At 34.5% G+C, this 23251-nt stretch overlaps 1 protein-coding gene across 1 annotated transcript in view; it reads left to right on the top strand.

The window, feature by feature from the left end:
• CADM2 (cell adhesion molecule 2) overlaps window positions 1-23251 on the top strand; it is a 798115-nt gene that overhangs the window by 328499 nt on the left and 446365 nt on the right. Inside the window, exon 4 of the mRNA XM_053705198.1 lies at window positions 3800-3937. Within this exon, the coding sequence (XP_053561173.1) occupies window positions 3800-3937 (138 nt within the window). The remainder of the gene's footprint in view (window positions 1-3799; window positions 3938-23251) is intronic.

The raw sequence follows: 23251 nt of genomic DNA on the forward strand, positions 1-23251 counted from the left end.
GGATATCTGATTATCAAGCAGACATTCTAAAGAGCTTTTTGAAGGCACTTTTAAAAGTATTTATGTTTATTATATTTATTTTTTTCCATTGAGAATTTATTCCAAATATAATAATTGTAAAGTCTATAATTATGTCAAGAAATTATGTTTACAAATAACAAAAAAGAAAAGCTTTAGATGCTGCTGTTTATCTAACTTTGGGCTAGATTATTAGTGGTGTGCTGTTGCACCCAAGCGATAAGGGGTTTATCGAGGCTCTCTCTGCGCGTCAGCAGTAGCACACGTATTATGAGTTGAAAGTAAGTGCGTTTCCTTGATTTCAGGGTAACTGTTACAAAAATGTTGCACAAAACACATCAAAAATACATTTAAAAGTGCAGTTACACTCATTTATTTAAGAAAAAATAGAACATATTCTGCTATGTGAAGAACTTTGGAATGGGAAATAATCATATTTTATGTCGGGTTAGTATACTTTGGTTATATGCGGGTATGCGAGCGAGTAGGGTGTTTTTTCCACTTTTCGCACTCCAATAAAGGGGTGAATAATTTAACTAAGTTGCAATATACCGAGTACAGCTTATTGTGCATGTCAGATTAGCACTCATGTGAAAACTTTCTATTTTCCACTTGTAATACGCATGCTACCTTACACACGAAAAAAGCTTACTTCTAGTGGAGTTAATGTGTGAGCAGTAGTGATAAATAGTGCTTCACTCATAATCTATCCTTTTATAGGGAAACAAAATGTTTAATTAAGGACCAAAATATCAACTAAAGAGACAACATATAAATGCAAAGCAAGTGTGTATCAAAGTAGAATATTTATAATATAAAGAAAGTAAAATCATGCAAAAATGTAAGATAATTATACAATAGTAAAAAAAAAAAAATATGTTTGAACTATAAATTAAAGGGACAGTCTACACCAGAATATTTATTGTTTAAAAAGATAGATAATCCCTTTATTACTCATTCCCTACTTTTGCAAAACCAACACATATAAATACACTTTTTACCTCTGTGATTACCTTGTATCTAAGCCTCTGCAAACTGCCCCCTTATTTCAGTTCTTTTGACAGACTTGCATTTTAGCCAATCGGGGCTGGCTCACTGGAACTCCACATGTGTGAGCACAGTGTTGTCTATATGACACACATGAACTGACACCCTCTAGTGGTGAAAAACTGTCAAAATGCCCTGAAAGAAGAGGCGGCCTTCAAGGACTTAGAAATTAGCATATGAACCTCCTAGGTTTAGCTTTCAACTAAGAATACCAAGAGAACAAAACAAAATTGGTGATTAAAAGTAAATGGGGAAATTGTTTAACCCCTTAATGACCACAGCACTTTTCCATTTTCTGTCCGTTTGGGACCAAGGCTATTTTTACATTTTTGCGGTCTTTGTGTTTAGCTGTAATTTCCCTCTTACTCATTTACTGTACCCACACATATTATATACCGTTTTTCTCGCCATTAAATGGACTTTCTAAAGATACCATTATTTTCATCATATCTTATAATTTACTATAAAAAATTTTATAAAATATGAGGAAAAAATGGAAAAAAACACACTTTTTCTAACTTTGACCCCCAAAATCTGTTACACATCTACAACCACCAAAAAACACCCATGCTAAATAGTTTCTAAATTTTGTCCAGAGTTTATAAATACCCAATGTTTACATGTTCTTTGCTTTTTTTGCAAGTTATAGGGCCATAAATATAAGTAGCACTTTGCTATTTCCAAACCACTTTTTTTCAAAATTAGCGCTAGTTACATTGGAACACTGATATCTTTCAGGAATCCCTGAATATCCCTTGACAGTATATATATTTTTTTAGAAGACATCCCAAAGTATTGATCTAGGCCCATTTTGGTATATTTCATGCCACCATTTCACCGCCAAATGCGATCAAATAAAAAAAAAAGTAAAATTTTTCCAAATTTTAGGTTTCTCACTGAAATCATTAACAAACATTTTGTGCAATTATGGCACAAATGGTTGTAAATGCTTCTCTGGGATCCCCTTTGTTCAGAAATAGCAGACATATATCGCTTTGGCGTTGTTTTTAAGTAATTAGAAGTCCGCTAAATGCTGCTGCACACCACAAGTGTATTATGCTCAGCAGTGCAGGGGTTAATTAGGGAACTTGTAGGGAGCTTGTAGGGTTAATTTTAGCTTTAGTGTAGTGTAGTAGACAACCCCAAGTATTGATCTAGGCCCATTTTGGTATATTTCAGGCCACCATTTCACCGCCAAATACGATTAAATTAAAAAAAATAGTCAACTTTTTCACAAACTTTAGGTTTCTCACTGAAATTATTTAGAAACAACTTGTGCAATTATGGTACAAATGGTTGTAAATGATTCTCTGGGATCCCCTTTGTTCAGAAATAGCAGACATATATGGCTTTGGTGTTGCTTTTTGGTAATTAAAAGGCCGCTAAATGCCACTGCGCACAAAACGTGAATTATGCCCAGCAGTGAAGGGGTTAATTAGGTAGCTTGTAGGGAGCTTGCAGGGTTAATTTTAGCTTTAGTGTAGAGATCAGCTTCCCACCTGACACATCAGACCCCCTGATCCCTCCCATAGAGCTCTCTTCCCTCCCCCACCCCACAATTGTCCCCGCCATCTTAAGTACTGGCAGAAAGTCTGCCAGTACTAAAATAAAAGGTTTTTTTTTTTACTTTTTTTTTAAGCATATTTACATATGCTGCTATGTAGGATCCCCCCTTAGCCCCCAACCTCTCTGATCCCCCCCAAAACAGCTCTCTACCCCCCCCCCACTGCCTTATTGGGGGCCATCTTGGGTACTGGCAGCTGTCTGCCAGTACCCAGTTTGCATATAAAAATGTTTTTTTTTAATTTATTTCAGTTTTTTCTGTAGTGTAGCTCCCCCCCCCAGATCAATCCCCCACCCCCTCCCAGATCCCTTCCATTACGTTTTATTTTTATTATTTTGTACAAAAATATGTACAAGTTTCTGTAGTGTAAGCGGTTCCCACCCGCTCCCTCCCCGTGCACGCGCCCTCCCGCCGCCCCCTGTGCACGCGCGCGCGCCTGTGCGCGCCCCCAGCGATCCCGCCCCCGATCCCGCCCCCCTCTCTGACTAAGAAGCCATCGATGGCCGCCCACCCACCTCCCATTTACGCTCCCACCCACCAACGAATGCGGCCATCGATGTCCGGTGCAGAGAGGGCCACAGAGTGGCTCTCTCTGCACCGGAGGGGCAAAATTGTTATTGCAGGATGCCTCGATATCGAGGCATCCTGCAATAACCGGAAAGCAGCTGGAAGTGATCAGGATCGCTTCCAGCTGCTTTCCAAACCGAGGACGTGCAGGGTACGTTCTCAGGCATTAACTGCCTTTTTTCTGAGGACGTACCCTGCACGTCCTCGGTCGTTAAGGGGTTAAAATTACATTCTCTATCTAAATCATGAAAGTTTATTTTGGACTAAACTGTCCCTTTAACAGCAGATATTGAGGAATATACTTGGATTTTGGCCTAGAATTTTTTTTTTATAACAGAAATATATATTTTTTTATTATTTTTGTCTTATTGTATAATAATTTTGCACATCAATAATTCTATGCATGATGTTTGTTTGTTTATATAATATATAATTAATCTTAAGTTTATTTCCTATGACTTTTGTGGTAATATATTATCCTCTTTTTTGTGTTTCATTTTAAATCTCCCTATGAGCATATCCTCAGAGCTTTTGGATAGTACTGGACATTGAATGCTAAATGTATCATATTTTATTATTTAAACAAAATATATATCATTTTAGGTGTTCCAAAAAAGCCCAAACTTTCTGGACTTACTTCACCTGTCATGGAAGGAGCTAAAATTGAATTGACTTGTACAACATCTGGTAGCAAACCTGCGGCTCAAATCAAATGGTTTAAAAATAATCAAGAAATCACAGGTAACAAATAATTTACAAACCTATCCTGATAGCAATTGTACCATATGTATTGTATTTACTATATTTATATCAACTCTTATGCACTAGTATACACACACAATCACTATGTACCATGATGTAAGGTAACGGTCCTGAATTAAGCAGGACAAAGTCTAACCTCACTGGTAAAGTTTAAAAAAAATAAAAAAAAAAATTCAATATTTAGAGTTGAATTTCAGATGAAACATTCAAAATAAATAATACATGTGCATACTAAACAAATAATAAATTTATATTTTACAGGGAATTAAATTTTGAGTTTAATGTCCTGGATTTGCTGAGCACAGCGTTCGTTGATGGATTTAGCTCTATGCAACAAAACGTTTTTTGCTTGGTTATTTTCCCTTGTCTTTGCATTTAGATATTGATGGCATCATGCAGTGTAGTTAATAAAGCAAAACAATGAAAAACTATGCATTTCCAATTTACTTCTACAATGAACAAGGGAATTATAAATAACCATGCAACTAAAAAATATTTTATTATAGTATGAAAAATTCTCCTAAGTAAAGGTTTCCAGGGAGACACAAAAAGAATGAGAAGGAATAATGAAATAAATGTAATATATATATATATATATATATATATATATATATATATATATATATATATATATATATATATATATATATATATATATATATACACACACACACACATATTTTGAAGGGAAATTCAACATGATGAAAATGTTTAATTTATTTTAATTGTTTATGTACTCAGTGGTACTTATGATGATATCCCTGTAGTCCATAGTAGAATATCCAAATTTACAGCTTAACATTAAACGATAATATTCAAGTACTACATGTGATTATTGACTTCCATATCTCTACATAGAAGTCTATAAGAATTAACATTCCTATGTTCCACTTTACTATCAAATATTACATTTGATAGACAAATGTTACATTATTTTTTTTTACAAAAAATGATGTCAAATGTTCTATAAATATTTAGTCCACTCTTAGAACTTCTTTAAAGTAAGATGAAATTGTCAACTTGGAGAGAAATCACCATGATCTACAGAGGCGACTCTAGACTTAGTAAGGCTTTAGGCAAAACTAAAAGTTGAGGCCCCTCATCTCACCAAAAAGAAAAAAATTGCAAATATAAGCCCCATATATTTATTTGTATAAACAATATTTTTCATGCAAGGGTTTCTAGATGCTACTAAATCTAAAATAAATTTGATATTTCAAAATGTACATAATAATACAGATGAAGTCATAACGCAAGGTTGCCTAAAAGAGCATTTTAATGCAAACTTTAGCTATAAAATCCTATAATCTGATATAAATATTGCTTTTATTTGCCAGTCATCACAAAAAAAACAGATGCAATACAGTAGATACCAAACTAAATATCTGCTCCCTTTATGCATATGTAATTGCAAACTAGAGAGCAGAAAATCAAGCCTCAGAACAGATACATAGCTTCCTGCCACCCTTTGATGCTGAAAATATGGCACATCAGACCCGAGGACCAAATGCAAAGCCCTATTACATGTCCATTTATACTATATATATATATATATATACTAAATCAGACCAGTTGCACCAGGCCAGCTACATGGTCCCCTGAGCTCCTAATAGGCCAGATATGTGCCACATTAGATCTCTATCCCAGAAAAGATACACGACGCCCTTAAGCACTTTGGAAAATGTATGTGTTGTATACATCAGTACCATAGACCAGTTATTCAGGCCTTCACAGCCTCATTATTCTAAGTAAATTCTATATTACTTAGAGCTCACGACCAGATGACTACTATTTGGCACCTGAAAACTAGGCATTCTTTGAGCACAGGGCTTATTTAAGCAGGAATCCCTATGTTATAATATGCTACTATGCTACAAACAACTGTTTGTCCCAAGAAAAAAAATGCTGATCTTTTTTCTATGCCCCAGTGCGAGGCCCCGTCATGAGTGAGGCCTTAGGCAATTGCCTATTTGGCTTAATGGAAGAGCAGCCTCTGATGATCTATATTTATTAAAGAAAGTTTGTTTGCAAAGTTAGAAAAGTCAAGACCTACTAAACTTGACTCACACTGCCCAAGTCTGCTCAGGCTGTTAATGGAAACGCAGCTGGCTTTCTAGTAAAGCAAGCCAGCTATCAAAAAAGCATTAGTTAGAGATGAACTTGAGAAAACCTTACTAATTTATGCCTCAAGGAAATTACTTCACCATACTCTTAACAAAACATAATTAGGGCATAAAGTATATAACTAAAACAATTTTTGCTTGCACTAACATCGAGTAAGTCAAGGTGTAAGATGTTATTAGGGTTGTTAAGACAAGGCGTGGCAATTAAATACAATTACTACATTAAAATGGCTAAAATTATGTTTCTTATTTAGATTTAAGCCAATATGATGATGGTGAATAAAATGATTATTATTACTATTATTAATAATAATTATCATCATCATCATAACTTGATTGGGTTTACTGAAATTCTGAAAAAAAAATATTCGTAGGAATATATATAAAATATAATAGCAAAGGTTTGCTATTTTCTTAAATTATTAGATTAGAATCTTGCTGCTTGCTGGATGTCTATTGTGATATATGATGTCTCAGAAGATAACTATCTGTTCAGTGTGGAAACAGAGATGCTTAGTCACTTTTACAATAAATAAACAAATAAATAAAACCAAGCAACAAATACAATTTAGCAAAGATTTGCCAGAACAAACTTTTTAGTCTGAGACTAGTTAGCTATTTTAAAATAAATTGATGATTCTGTTGTACTATTTAGCTTCCAATGTGTGTCTTAAAGGGACCATCTAATGTAAATTCATATGATCTAATTTGCTGGAGCATGCCGTTGTACATTAGTGAGCATAGGTTTATTTTTAAGATTACGTTAATTTGCACTACAGACCAGAGGCGTAACTAGAAACCAAAGGGCCCAGGTGCAAGAATCTAAGAAGGGCCCCCCACCCCCACCCCAAAAAAAGGTGAATTTGATACATATCATTTTTTTATTATTATTTATTTTTAACATTTAACACCTCCAAAAAAATATGAATCAGATTACATTTTTTTGTGTGGGGTTTTTAAGCTGGGCAATTGCGACCTCGGCACCCCTGTAGTTTTGCCCCTGCTACAGACAGAGTCTGATGACCCATAATGAGCTTCCTCTACTGAAAATACTGGCCTCTTCAATGTAGCACTTGACTCTAAGAGTTATTCTCTGCTTTACTGATTTTGGCCAGAAGACATCTGAACATTCTTATTTTGGTGGGATGATTTCACAGATAAGAAGGAATGGCTCACATGCATGTATGATTTATTGCTCTAGTCTATTGTTTCTCAACTACTGTCCTCAAGTACCCCAAACAGGCCAGATTTTCATGATAACAAAACTATAGCACTGGTGAATTAATCAGCTGATGGGTGAGAACAATTTGTTAACTATGGTTACTGATTGGCTGATTATTTCTCCTGTGCTCTAGTTCAGATATCATGAAAATCTTGCCTGTTAGAGGTACTTGAGGACTGTGGTTGTGAAACACTGTTCTACCCCCTTATAGGGGTTAACAAACTCTTGCTTGTAAAATGGCATTTAATCTTTCAAAAGCATTATTAGGCAAAAAGGGAGTTTGAGGAGGGATTAGTGGGACTTTAATGGATCCTCTGTTTTCACCCTGAACCATCAAAGGGTCATGAGGCCTTTCTCCATCATTCAATGAAATCACTAATTTAAGTGAGGGAACAAATGACCCCTAGATAACCGCTGATTAATAAGAGGATGAAGATCAAATGGAATTATAATAAAAAAAATATTTTCCACTTACAACCCAATTTAAAGTGTTTAAAGAATGTAATCACCACTTTGATTGAGAGGTCACGTGTACATATAGATGATAGGCGATTACCCTGTAGATGGCGATTGACACCACCACTAGCATTAAGGGAATTTTCAATAGGCGAGTAGGGATCTATTTCAAAGCTCACCTCTACCATATAAAATCATAAAAGAGACATGGAATACTATTTTGTAACTTTTCCCTCATATTGTCCCAATGACTTATAGGAGACAGACAGTGCATTGTAAAATTGGTTTCCCTTTAATGTGTTTCCAATGACTTTTTATACCAGCTGCAGAGTATAAAATACATTAGAAATTGCTCCTTTTCATTTATTTTGTGATATAGCAGTTTTTGTTTATTGAAACCACAGCCCTTTAAAATGGGTTGAGCTGTCTTGAATAAAACACTTTATAATTTTTTCTTTATCTCTATACAAAAATGCCTTATCGTATCTTTTCTTTATCTGTGTGCACAAAAATCCAATACTTAGGGATATAAATTTTTAGTACCTATCTCTGCCATCCACACTGGGATAGTGATTTCTCCTCCTGCTTTTGGATTCAACAGGCAAAATCAGCTAATAATTAAAAACTGTGCAAGTAATTTGGATAGAATTGATGAGCCTTTTGGTTCTTATGTACTGACAAAATGTATGTTTCTATGTTATATCAACAAGCATTACTTTATACACTTCATATTTATAACATATACTTGCACAAAAAAATAACAAAATGTGTACATCAAAATTATTGTAAATTCATCGGTAATTCTTTTTCTTAGAAAATTATTATAAATAGGGAGAAAATAAGGAAAAGTAGTCCTTATAAAAAGATAGGGAATTCAGAACTCTCATATACACATTTAAAGAGACAGAGATATAAATATCTCAAGGTATCAACCTAAGTATTAAGATAAATAGAGCAGAGTGTGGAGCCAGGTGGAAACCCAGAATAAAGACTTGATAACTAGCATGCTTGCAGGGCACTCATAATTTTATTATTTACAAAAAGCAACAAAATTCTTAGTAAAGGTCATGTGACCATAAAAGTAATTTGAAACAAAATGTAATAAAAAATATGAGCTAAAAAGCTAAGTGAGACGTCTCATAGGAAAATAAAGTGTGTAAAAAAATGAGTGGCTAAATATAATAGTGACAATGCAACACCTCTATTAGAGAACAACCCCAAAAGAAAGAGTAATATGAGGGTAATGTTGTCATAATAATATAATGAGGATCTATGCAATTCACATAAACATTAAGCCAGAATAATACAATCACAAGAATACTTTAGAATGCATATTTTCCAATTGGAGGAAAAAGCTTTGCACAATCGTATGCAGCATACAACTATACCAAGTCTTAAAACACAACACCAAAATCAGAGGACAGTCCCAAAGTTAAGGGTCAATACTGTCATGATATAAATATAGGATCTATGTGTTTTAAAGATGGATATTGTATAGTAAATTTTGCATAACTTCTGACAAACAGGATATTAGTAAAGCAGCGGCATTTAGCATGAACACATCACAATTTAAAGGAAGTCCTTCCAAATCTGTTGTAAACAGGCATCCACTTGTATTGCGGGAGGAAAAAATGAAGTAAGTTTCCACTGCCTGTAAAGAACAACAGTCATAGCATGCACTCACAGCCTTTGCGATGTAAATCAAGCACAGAATCCTTGGTAAGAAGCTGCAAATCCGGTGAATGTTCCTGTGTTGCACAAGATGCAAAACAAAGTAATAATTCACTCCAGCAAGCTGCAATTCTTTGAGGAAAAGTGTGTATATACAAAGTGACATTTCATATATAAAATGTATTTACAAAATAATAATATTAATTCAAAATAAAAAACATGGTGCTCAGATGCGCATGCAATTCGTTAAAATATAACTAAAAGCCGAATTGAGAAAAATGAGAGCTCCCCCAACGATGCATTGGACACATAGGGAGGGTCAGCAAGTTAAACCTAACAAGACAGTTTTTTTTTTTTTTTCTGATTCCTATAAAGGCTAAATAATAAGGAAAGGGATAAAGTATTCTAAGTCAGAAATTAAGTAAATTTAGAAACTTCTATTGTTAAAAGTTTCTTATAGAGACAAGAATGGGATCGAACCTGTGACCTCAAATCTACTATAAACTAAAAGTCAAATTAAAGTAGTATTAACTCACTACTCTAAGCATTATAACCTATATATGATGAAGATCTAACAATTATAGATCTACAAAAAAACAACAAATATTCCAAGAGCGCCAACTAGAGGCAAAGGAAAATTCTAACAGATGAATCAATAATTATCAAACATTAACAAACATTATCAAACATTTATTCAACATATAGTTAATAACATGGATCCATGTAACATATATACTATATAAAATCCAGGTGAAAAAATATAAATTGAAAATAGTGTGTATATAATATAATCCAGGTGAAAGTTTCAGTTATTAAATGTTAATGAATAATCCTCCTTGTGGCTAAATCCATATGAATGATGGTAATGAACTCTTTGAGCTAGATGACTTTACTTTTCTTTTCAATATAAACTCTGGTAATCCCTGTAAATCAAAAAAAAAAAATAATTAAAATCATTAACATTTAATAACTGAAACTTTCACCTGGATTATATTATATACACACTATTTTCAATTTATATTTTTTCACCTGGATTTTATATTTTTTCACCTGGATTTTACACACACACTGTTTTATTTTGTCATACATTTTGTCACTTATTTTTGACACTTATTGATTTTAGGGGATCCCCCATTTTTAAGTTTCAATATATTTTTTTATATATATATTTTATATATATTTTTACATTTATTTTTTCACACATTTTTTCACACAATCTCTCCAAGGGATTTTTTTCAAAAAGTTCTTTCATCATCAGTTTATTTTTATATTTGATTTTTTCACTGGATTTCTTCACTGGATTTATTTACTGGACTTTTTAATTTTATATGTATAGACTCCATTTGACATATTGGACCATCTTCTCCTCAATTATCATTTTATATGACTCTTACCTTGTATATCCCCGTAATTGGTGACATACCCTTATATTGTGTTTTTAGCAATTATTGTGTTTTTAGCAATAATTATTTATTTGTTAGTACTGTGAATTTTTAGCTTATTTTAGTATATATGTTACATGGATCCATGTTATTAACTATATGTTGAATAAATGTTTGATAACGTTTGTTAATGTTTGATAATTATTGATTCATCTGTTAGAATTTTCCTTTGCCTCTAGTTGGCGCTCTTGGAATATTTGTTGTTTTTTCGTTGTTCTTACTAGGGTAAGCTAGATACCCTTTATCCAGGAGCTATAAGGAACTAGGCTGAGCGCTGTTAGATATTTTGTACTTAATTATAGATCTACAACCTTTAAAGTTAAATATACTTATTGTCCCAATGTATAACAACTGCATTTAACTAAACTAGTTATACTGATAGCAAAACAAAGTCATATTAGTTCAATGACTATTTTATATTGAACATAAGGGATAGAACCCAGGGTCTAAAGGGTCTATATATCTTAATAACTTAGAAGAACCACAGTCCTAATCCACTAGCCTAAAACCAGTTTCCTTCTGGAGAAGACATTTGTCCTGATCACCCCCTCTCTTATGTGACAAACCAGTATCAATTCCTATGAACTTTAATAGTTCAAAATCTGAATTGTGGCACATCTGAAAATGACGTGCAACACTACTAGTATCTTTGCTACGGTTCTGTGTCTCACGGCTACGCTGTGCTACGGTTCTGTGTCTCACTGCTACGCTATGCTACGGTTCTGACCCTCACGGCTACGCTGTGCTACGGTTCTGTGTCTCACAGCTACTCTGTGCTACGGTTCTGTGTCTCACGTCTATGCTGTGCTACGGTTCTGTGTCTCACGGCAACGCTGTGCTACGGTTCTGTGTCTCACGGCTACGCTGTGCTACGGTTCTGTGTCTCATGGCTACGCTGTGCTACGGTTCTGTGTCTCACGGCTACGATGTGCTACGGTTCTGTGTCTCACGGCTACGCTGTGCTACGGTTCTGTGTCTCACGGCTACGCTGTGCTACGGTTCTGTGTCTCACGGCTACGCTGTGCTACGGTTCTGTGTCTCACGGCTACGCTGTGCTACGGTTCTGTGTCTCACGGCTACACTGTGCTATGGTACTGTGTCTCACCGCTACGCTGTGCTACAGTACTGTGTCTCACTGCTACGCTGTGCTAAGGTTCTGTGTCTCACTGCTATGCTGTGCTAAGGTTCTGTGTCTCACTGCTACGGTACTGTGTCTCACTACTACGCTGTGCTACGGTACTCTCTCTCTAGTAAATGTTAGTTGGAGTTTCCTCCCTTCAGTATCCAATGCACCACAGGACAAGCTCTCACTCAATTCCGCCTCCCATTGTTCATCATTCAGCACATATGCCATAATTAAAGCTCTCAAGAATGTATTCTAAGAAATCCACTAGCAGAAACCACACTTGTGCTCTAAAAGTAAAATTTAAAGGGACAATCCAATCCCAAATGACTCAACCTCAGAAAGAGATAACTATGAGAAAGAAAACCTCATATGTAATTTGCACTCTATAAGTTAAAAAAAAAATGGAGATAAGGGAGCCATTTACCAATATTTTAACTCTGTGCAGTAAAATCAATCTAGAGGTGCAGACCCTATATAAATGGATATATAGGGTCTGCACCTCTAGATTGATTTTACTACACAGAGCTAAAATATTGGTAAATGGCTCCCTTATCTCCATTTTTTAATTCTTTTTCTTAGCCTATATTTTTTTCTACTTAAACAAGATTCCAAACTGCATATTGCCTCCCCAACCCCAGAATTTCTGCAGTCCACTGAAGCTAGAAAAGACTCGCAACTCTTTTTCCATAATGCAAAGTTGGGAAGTAAAAACATTTTAACAGTTATCCAGATCAAGTTGCTGAGCAGTTTTAGGTTATTTAAACCATAGAATGGTGACTTTTTAATATATTTACATTTGCATTAATGAAAAAAACAGTTCATTAATGAGGTGTCAATACACTATTAAACTAAAAATGTGGAATTTTTGAGACAAAATATATCAAGTACTCTGTTTGGGTGTTAATGATGACATAGGTGTATTTTTTTTGACTGAACAGCATATTTTAACCAAGTAGCTTATTCCATGCAGACATCATTTCTGTGTATCATAACTGGGGTTTTGTAAGAAAGGGTTTAAAGGAAGCGAGACTTCTGATACTTGCTTGGAGAAATTATAGAACATGTCTCTTCGGCTGATGTCATTGTATCCTGTTCCTTATCAGGAAAGCAATTTGCTTCTGTCTTATAAAAAAAACCTCAGAAACTTTAATGTAATCATAGAAAAAATCCAAGGTCAATAACAGAAGTCAGGAGCATAAAGAAAAGAAAATTAATTTTAAAGATGCACATGTCAGTACCAGGGGTCAAAAATTAATCCAAAATGACAGAATAAGGAGGTAACAGAAGCAAGAAAACACTTAAAAAAAAAGTATAATAAAGATCACTACAATTAAAGGGACAGTCTAGTATAAATTAAACTTTCATTATTCAGATAGGACTTTTAATTTTAATCAACTTTCCAATTTACTTTTATCATCAAATTTGCTTTTTTCTCTTGGTATTCTTAGTTTAAACTAAACCTAGGCAGACTCATATGCTAATTTCTAAGCCTTTGAGGGCTGCCTCATCACATGCTTCTTAAATCTCTTTTCAATACAAAGAGACAGAAAGTGCATGTGGGCCATATAGATAACACTGTGTTCAGGCACAGGGGGTTATTTAAGATCTAGCACAACACAATGCTAAATGCAAGACAATAGATGATAAACAGTCACAGTCATGTGATCAGGGGGCTGGAAGAAGGTTCCTAGATACAAGGTAATCACAGAGGTAAAAAGTATATTAATATAACTGTGTTGGTTATGCAAAACTGGGGAATGGGTAATAAAGGGATTATCTATCTTTTAAAACAATAACAATTCTATGGTAGACTGTCCCTTTAAGACTTGATTAGATTATCTTAGGGCTTCTCAAATGTTCAGCATTGTTTAAAAGGGTCACTCAAGTCAAAATTAAACGTTCATGGTTCAGATAGAGCATGCAATTTTAAACAACTTTCCAATTTACTTCCATTAACAAAATGTGCACAATCTTTTTATAGTTATACTTTTTGAGTCACCAACTCCTACTGAGTATTTGCAAGAATTCACAGAATATACATATATGCATGTGTGATTGGCTGATGGCTGTCACATGATACAGGGGGAGTGGAATCTACTACTCATTTGAAGTTCAGACTAAGGGGGCGATTTATCAAGCTGAGGCGGATAGGGGCGCACATTTCTTCAAATAAGGATAACAATCAAAAACGCTGTTATGATGCTAAGGTTCATGTTAATATGGATGCAAATAAGAAAGGCTATACTTTTTCAGGTCTGGTGAATAGATACCATATATTAACATATCCCTATAGAATATTGGTTAAAATGCTCAAAATCAATACAAATTGTATATTTAACTCTATTAAAACTAGATTACATTAAAACTAGATGAAAAGCAATCACCTCTTTTTTTGTCATAAAATCCACAGATAAAAAAGGATAAAACATATGACCTGTTGATTGCATTCTATGCCTTCACACTCATTATAAAGTTCTACTCAGGCTCTTAAATGGGAAAGGTGTAAGCCTTAAAGGGACAATCCAGTCAAAATGTAAATGCACATTTATGAATTGAATCTTTGAATAGTAACGTTTGTAATATATATGTATTGGCAAAATTTCTTTTATTAAAAGTTTTCACTGTTTAGTGTTAACATTTTTCTCTTTACGTGCATATGATGCATAGCTTGATATCCTCAGTGTGCTCCCATTTTAAATACTGCAGCTGCTCAGAGCATCAGTGGGACTTGTATCATGTGAGCAATTAACAAACTGAAAACAAACCTGATGACATTCCCACGTCAATAGTCAAGGGGGCGCAAAACCAACAAATATGACAATATGACACTATATAATAACAATAAAAAATATAAATGGTGACTATAATTATTGCATATTTGATGCTATGACTTATCAGTCCAGGGTGTGATCAGTTTCTAAAGATGAAACTTCCACTTGGTTTAGCACTCCTTGGTGTCTTTGTCCTCAGATAACGGCTGCTCCTTCCCAGAAGTAAATCAGAAAAAAGGAATCCCATACACATTTCTTTTGAGAGAAAGACCATATAAAGTTCTTTGAAGCACTCTATACAATAATCAAGTTCACCATTCTCCAATGTATGTAGCAAGTTAGCCAATAGTGTATAAACCTTATGGTCTTCCTCTCAAAAGAAATGTGTATGGGAGATATGAAGGGTTAAGTAGAAAATCAATTAGGCTAACAGCTGTGTGTAGGGGTGTAACAATACAATTGTGTTTTCATTGGTTATGTTTAGTTTATAGGTTAGAGCTCTCAGTCAGTTTTTAGATGCCTGAGAAACAGTGTGTCAGCTGAGAAACTAGTTGCATGATTTTAATACATAGTGGGAACTTTTTGTACACTGTGTTTTTATACTATTTTATTAAACGTGATTGTATACTTATCACTTGACTGAGAGTCTGTTCTTTTGCTGTTGGAGACTACGCCCCTGACGGAGGTGTAAGACCCCAAGAACAGTGAGCTGGGACAATGAGAGATCCCAGTAGGTGCCACTAAGCACGAGTGAGTGCTGCCACACTTGTGAGTGCCAGTCTATTGCCATTGTGTATATATATATATATATACTGCTTGTACGATATCACACTAGGAGGCGCCTTTCTGTGTTTTGTTTGCACCATCACAGATTCCAATTAACAAACTGAGTCATTAACAGATGATGCAAGCAACTTAGGATCTCTGAGCAAGTGTGTGTTAAAAATGATAGTGCACAAAGTATACTAAAATACACTTTTGAAACAGCTATAGCTTTTACTAGAAGCATTTTTGCTAATACATTATTATTAGAAAAGTATTCTATTCAAACCTACAATGCATCCATATGCAATCCAATTTTGGCTGGAGTGTCCCTTTAAACATGGATAAACATTGAACAGCAGTTAGAAAGACATACACATGACAGGCGTCCCCAAATTGCCAATGGATTCAGGTAGTACTAATTACTACAGTAATAAACTAATTTGCATATAACTAAATCTTTATTAAGTCAAAATGTGTCCACTGTGAAACCCAGTACTAGTTCCCAAACAATAAACAAAAAATACTTAAAGGGACATTAAACCCCAGCATTTTCTTTCATGATTCAGAAAGAAAATACACTTTTTAAAAAGTTTCCAATTTTCTTCTATTATCAAATGTTTTTCATTCTCATGTTATTCTCTGTTGAAGAGATACCTAGTTAGGTAGCATGCACATGTCTGCAGCACTACATGACAGGAAATAGTGCTGCCATCTAGTGCTCCTGCTAATATATAACATTGTTGCAAAACTGCTGCTGTATAGTGCTGCAGACACGTGCACACCCTTGAGCTTACATTTCTGCTTTTCAAATAAGGATAAAAAGAAAACAAAGAAAATATAATAGAAGTTAATTAGAAAGTTGTTTAAACGTTTATGATCTATCTAAATCATGAAAGAAAAAAATTGGGTTTAATGTCCCTTTAAAGCGACGCTAAACCCATTTTTTTCATGATTCAAATAGAGAATACAATTTTAAACAACATTCCAATTTACTTCTATAATCTAATTTGCTTCATTTATTAGATATCGTTTGTTGACAATGCACATGGGTGAGCCAATCACACAAGGCATCTATGTGCATCCACCATTCAGTAGCCACTGAGCCTATCTAGATATGCTTTCAGCAAAGAATATCAAGATAATGAAGCAGCATAGATAATAGAAGTAAATTGGAAAGTTGTTTAAAATTGCATATGCTTTCTAAATTATGAAAGACAACATTTGTGTTTCATATCCCTTTAAGTGTCCCTAAGTGAGACCTACATATGTTCAGGAAGCATGACTATCAATAATGATGAAAATATAATGACAAATTATTGTACATCTAGAATATATCAAACCAATAATACATATCGATATAAATGTTGTTAAAGCAGATCTCCTTAGAATTAGTCTCCCCTAATAAATTTCATTTACTCAGCTGTGAAAGGTAATTTTTCCAGCAATTCTGTGGTAAAATCATTGATGCTGGTCACAATCCTTTAGGATAAAAAACACATAACAAATGATTTATCAACAAAAATCCCCTTAAACTTTAAAGGTAAATATACAGGTGAAACTCGAAAAATTAGAATATCGTGCAAAAGTTAATTTATTTAACTAATACAACTTAAAAGGTGAAACTAATATATGAGATAGACTCATTACATGCAAAGCAAGATAGTTCAAGCCGTGATTTGTCATAATTGTGATGATTATGGCTTACAGCTCATGAAAACCTCAAAACCACATGAAAACCTCAAAACCACAATCTCAGAAAATTAGAATATTACATGCAATCAATAAAACAAGGATTGTACATAGAACAATATCGGACCTCTGAAAAGTATAAGCATGCATACTGTATGTACTCAGTACTTGGTTTGAGCCCCTTTTGCAACAATTACTGCCTCAATGTGGCGTGGCATGGAAGCTATCAGCCTGTGGCACTGCTGAGGTGTTATGGAAGACCAGGATGCTTCAATAGCGGCCTTCAGCTCTTCTGCATTGTTCAGTCTCATGTCTCTCATCTTTCTCTTGGCAATGCCCCATAGATTTTCTATGGGGTTCAGATCAGGCGAGTTTGCTGGCCAATGAAGCACAGTAATCCCACCGTCATTGAACCAGGTTTTGGTGCTTTTGGCAGTGTGGGCAGGTGCTAAGTCCTGCTGGAAAATGAAGTCAGCATCCCCATAGAGCTTGTCTGTGGAAGGAAGCATGAAGTGCTCCAAAATCTCCTGGTAGACGGCTGTGTTGACCCTGGACTTAATGAAGCACAGTGGACCAACACCAGCAGATGACATGGCTCCCCAAATCAACACAGACTGTGGAAATTTCACACTGGACTTCAAGCATCTTGCAGTGTGTGCCTCTCCATTCTTCCTCCATACTCTGGGTCCTTGGTTTCCAAATGAGATGCAAAATTTGCTCTCATCAGAAAAGAGGACTTTGGATTACTGAGCAACAGACCAGGCGTGTTTTTCTTTAGCCCAGGTAAGACGCTTCTGACATTGTTTGCTGTTCAGGAGTGGCTTGACAAGAGGAATACGACATTTGAAGCCCATGTCCAGGATTTGTCTGAGTGTGGTGGCTCTTAATGCACTGACTCCAGCCTCAGTCCATTCCTTGTGAAAGTCCCCAACACTTTTGGAATGGCCTTTTCCTGACAATCCTCTCCAGGCTGCGGCCATTCCTGCTGTTTGTGCACCTTTTTCTTCCACACTTTTCCCTTCCACATAACTTTCTATTAATGTGCTTTGATACAGCACTTTGGGAACATCCAACTTCTTTTGCAATTACCTTTTGAGGCTTTCCCTCCTTATGGAGGGTGTCAATTATGGTTTTCTGCACAACTGTCAGGTCAGCAGTCTTTCCCATGATTGTGATTCCTACTGAACCAGACTGAGAGACTATTTAAAGGCTCAGGAACCCTTTGCATGTGTTATGGCTTAATTAGCTGATTAGAGTGGGACACTTTAAGCCTAGAATATTGCACCTTTTCACAATATTCTAATTTTCTGAGATTGTGGATTTGGGGTTCTCATGAGCTGTAATCCCTAACCATCACAATTATGACAAATCACGACTTTAACTATATTGCTTTGCATTTAATAAGTCTATCTCATATATTAGTTTCACCTTTTAAGTTGCATTAGTGAAATAAATGAACTTTTGTATGATTTTCTAATTTTTCGAGATTCACCTGTATATCATGAGGAAGCACACCATGGTTCCAGCGCCAATGGTTTGTAGGCAAGGGGGAATTGAGGGGGAGTTATCACAAACTAAAAATGTAATAAAGGGGTATAACAGCGCTGCAAAAATAATAAATCAATATACTCATAAACAGTAGGTACAGTATGTCCAATATTAAATGTTAAAAATATTAAATGTTCAATATGATCCTTTTGGATAAATTTAGCCCAAAGTTTTGATAGAATGCAGATGTTGTTAATAGTGGCAAAAAATCCAATAGAAAAAAGCAAAATGCATATTCACAGGACTTAAGTAATGGCAGCCTGTGGAGAGGGAGAAATGTCCCAAAAATAATGTACTTCAGTAGCTCTGGTTGTATTAGAAACTCCCCAGCAAGTAGTAGGAAACCAGTTGCAGTTTAGGAGGTGTGCTCAAAGAGAACAAAAGTACTGCAATTGTGTGTTTTTTTTTTTTTTTTTAATAAAGACAGTTAAGACATACAGACGATTAAACTCACATAGCAAACCTCAACAAATATGAGGTATGAGTAATAAAATGGTGGTAATCCTTCACAGGGATATGATATTGTTTGATGTGAGTCCAGTGTATAGAGTCCAGTAATATGAGAGGCAAGACTATATCCAAGTATAGAATAGCCAACCCCACCATAGGTCCTTACGAGTTTCAAAGTTAAAAACTTCTTCATCAGAGGTAATGGTTGGCCATGAATAGATGGCTGAAATTTACTCATCCCTGATCTTTTGTGATTGGTCTAGATGTGGTCACATGCTCATGACATCACTGATGACATGGGTGGTCAAGTAAAATACTACGGAGGAAACCTGTTCATGTAACTGGATCAATCTATTCATTTAAATGATTGGTTTAGGCCTGGTTACGTGACTGGGGGTTTCTAGAATGACAAGAAGGCAAAGGATCACTAATATGGGTGAAATACAATGTGGTCACGTGATTGTTTCAAAGTGAAACCTTGATTTTGCTGAATAAATAAGATAGCCAATCTAGGGGTTATTATTTATATAATATTTATACAATATTTCCACTAGCAGCACATCATCTTAAACGGTAGGTTTTTATTAAAGTCAAGCTAGGTAAAAATAATCATCTACCAGATGTACTTAGATTTTAATCCATGTGAGACTGTAAAAGACATTATATGTGTAGGTTACTCTATCCCCAGTGATAGAGTTGTATAATTTCATAACTGATTTGCAAATATAAATAAATTCAAATTACTTGCATTCAGTTAGTCTATGTTCACAGAATTAAAATTAATGTATGCTAGAAGAATATAAATTATATTAACATTTACATATAAGGTAACAAAGATTGCTTGTTCCTAAAATAAACTTTGCATTCTTTATTAAAAATCATGTTATAACCCTGTAAAACTTTGTTTAAGCCTATATCTTCTAGGACTATACGATATATTTTATGTATTCATAAAAAGGCTGCAATATCTTTAGTAAGTCCTGTTTAAATAAATGTATTTAATAATTGTATCCAGTATGTTTCTCTCTGCCTAAGTACTTTCATTCTGTCACCACCATCTTTTAAGGGGGCTACATGTTCAAGAATTGTACCTTTAAGACATGCTTGCTTTTTGTTGTGTACTTTTCTGAAACGATTAGGCAGGCTGTGTTCTTTCTATCCTATTTCTATATTTTTCACATGTTCAAATAATCTGGTTTTGTAGAATCTTTTTATTCTGCCTATGTATTGGAATGGTTTGTAGTATAGAGGCGCAGGTGTTTTCTTGATTATGCTCCAAAATTGCCTGAGAATGAGAGGACTTTATTTCTGTGTGTGTAGATCAACACCATATAATTGTGCAGTATACTTACTCTGAAAAATTCAGAGTCCAGCTCTTTCTTAGTAAGTCTGAATGATAGTGAATTCCCCCAATCCACTGCAACTGTGGATACAAAGTGTCGTACTTCAAAAAGCAGTATGTGACTGTTACAAAAATGTGCAGTATACTTACTCCGATAAAATCGGAATCCGGCTCCCTATACAGCACTCCCGCTGGTGTAGTTGGTAGAAATCCACAAAGGCAGCAAGCAAAATTTCGTAAAAATACACATTTATTTTAAAATGTCACTATGGACAGAAAAGATAAAAGCTCATATTAAGAGGCTCTACGCGTTTCAACAATGTCTCGTCTTTCTCAAGAGCTGTAAACAGGTAAAGTGCTGCCTTTTGGATTAACACAGGTGTTTTTATACAGGAGTAATTGGTGTTCCTTTTCCGGTCTAACCGGAGCCAGACTTACAAAACAATTTTTCAAGATTTGCTTAAGGTATCAATATTGTCAGCCGATTTTTAATTAGACCATTGTTAATGTGCAAAAATTTGCAAAGATCTATTTAATAATTGTCTAAATCGGATGGCAATATTCGCAGATTTTCATTTTGTTCATAGGACCAATCAAAGTTAGTTAAACTAAAGTTCCCTTTCGAGTACATATTGGACATAAGTTCTAAATCAGGTCCGTTTCTACCTCTAGATTTACATGGACATTTTTATACAAGAGTTATTATTGTTCCTTTTCCGGTCTAACCGGAGCCGGACTTACAATAGATGTACAAGATTAGTAATATTGTCAGCCGATCTATGTTTAGATCGTAGTTAGTGTGGAAAAATTTGCAAGGATCTAGTTATACTCGTATAAATCGGATGGCAATATTCAAACATTTTTACCTTATTCTTAGAACCAATCACAATAGGTTAAACAAAAGTTCCCTTTCAAGTTCATTTAGTACATTAGTTCCAAATCAAGTCCTATGTATTGGAGTATACAACTACATTCCAACAGGCAGACCACATACTTTGTTTTGCAGTTGGTTAGCCAACTGACTATACCTTCTGGTCTTGTTTTTTTTTAAGTAGATCACACTATTTTATTTGGTTTTGTATCAGTGTATGCATAATTACAACCTATACTACTCTTCTGTTGAATTTATAAAAGCCTAAACTTTTTTCTTTGAACCAGTTTGATTGTGTGTTTGGTTGTTTGAGTTTGCTGGGTGCCAGCATGTTCTTTACATTTTTTTTTCTAAATATAATTTTTAGAATGTCCCCAATTGTTTTGTTTTTTTTAAAGAAATGTTTCCTGTAAAACTGGCCAGTATTTTTATTATTTGTTTTATTTGTGGTGCTGCTTTGTATGAGGGACAGATTCCTATGCGTCTTTCATTACAATAGCAATATAATTTTTACCTTTATTTTCATTTAGCCCTATTTACACTAGAACCCCCTAAGCAATACTACAGCTGGTCTCTATATATTTCTGTTTCTTGCTGATCTTACATTTAGAGCTATCATGAATGTTCTTATTTATATCTGCACTGGTTGGTGAATAACTGTTTGCATTTTTATGGATCTGATAATGGGGGTGAAACCCCTAAAAGTCATGCCATAATTAATATGAAAATAAATTTGGAATACAGTGAGTACCTTCCACTTTAATACAACAATGTAATGCAGAAGAGCATCTTTGCCGTTGTACTGTAGCATTGAGTGCTAAGCCTGGACTATACAAATATATACATCTACCTATGAGACCCTGCTTATATATTTCTATTTATTTTTTAAATATATTTTCTAAGAAATCATTCAGTTTTTTGGGTTATGATAGATAGAAAGATAGATAGATAGATAGATAGATAGATAGATGATAGCAGATTTACAACGGTCCTTTTGAATATTTTTTTTCTGCAAGTTAGAAGTTCAAGACATGCATCACTATCTTTGTATAGTTTTTCAAATTTTTCCCTTTATATAGCAATATCCTATATTACATTCCTGCCTTTTCTTCATCTATTTTAATTACATTTACAATAACTGTAGATTTTTATACCTTTCAAAAATGATCAAGCAGAAAAAAATGAAATTTAAACAGCAGCCTAAATATATAAAGTTACTTTTCACTGAGTCCGAAGCCAGATTTTATCGTGTGTACATTGCTTTTTATCCCCCCAAAATGAATCCTTTAGAGGCTCTGTTCAAGTCATGCTGAAATTGACTTTCTTGTTCTTATTATTTAGGTTATCTTTCTTTACCTCGGGGAATGAAACTGAAACCTTTGGCGCTTAATTTTTTATTAGGTCTTGCATGTATGATCCCAGCAGAATTTTTCTCTATTAAAATTTATTTCACACTTTTATTTTGACAAATCAATATGCCAAGGGTGCTGTTTTCTGAAAGAAAACTAGAATCAATGAGCAATTCATAACTCTCTCAGGAGGAACAGTAATATGCGGAAATGCCATACACGTCTATTAAAGGGACAATGTTAGCAGAAAATAAAATGCTCAAAAATGACAAAGAAGTCTGTGTTCTGCAAAACACATTTTAATATTTCTATTAATCAAAAGATACATATTTAAATTTGTGTTATACACACACGGGGACCCACACACACAAATATATAGGTATACATATATTGTGTGTGTGTATATATATATATATATATATATATATATATATATATATATATATATATATATATATATATATATAT

This window comes from Bombina bombina, chromosome 3, assembly GCF_027579735.1.
Source record: "Bombina bombina isolate aBomBom1 chromosome 3, aBomBom1.pri, whole genome shotgun sequence".
NCBI classification, from domain to species: Eukaryota; Metazoa; Chordata; class Amphibia; order Anura; family Bombinatoridae; genus Bombina; species Bombina bombina.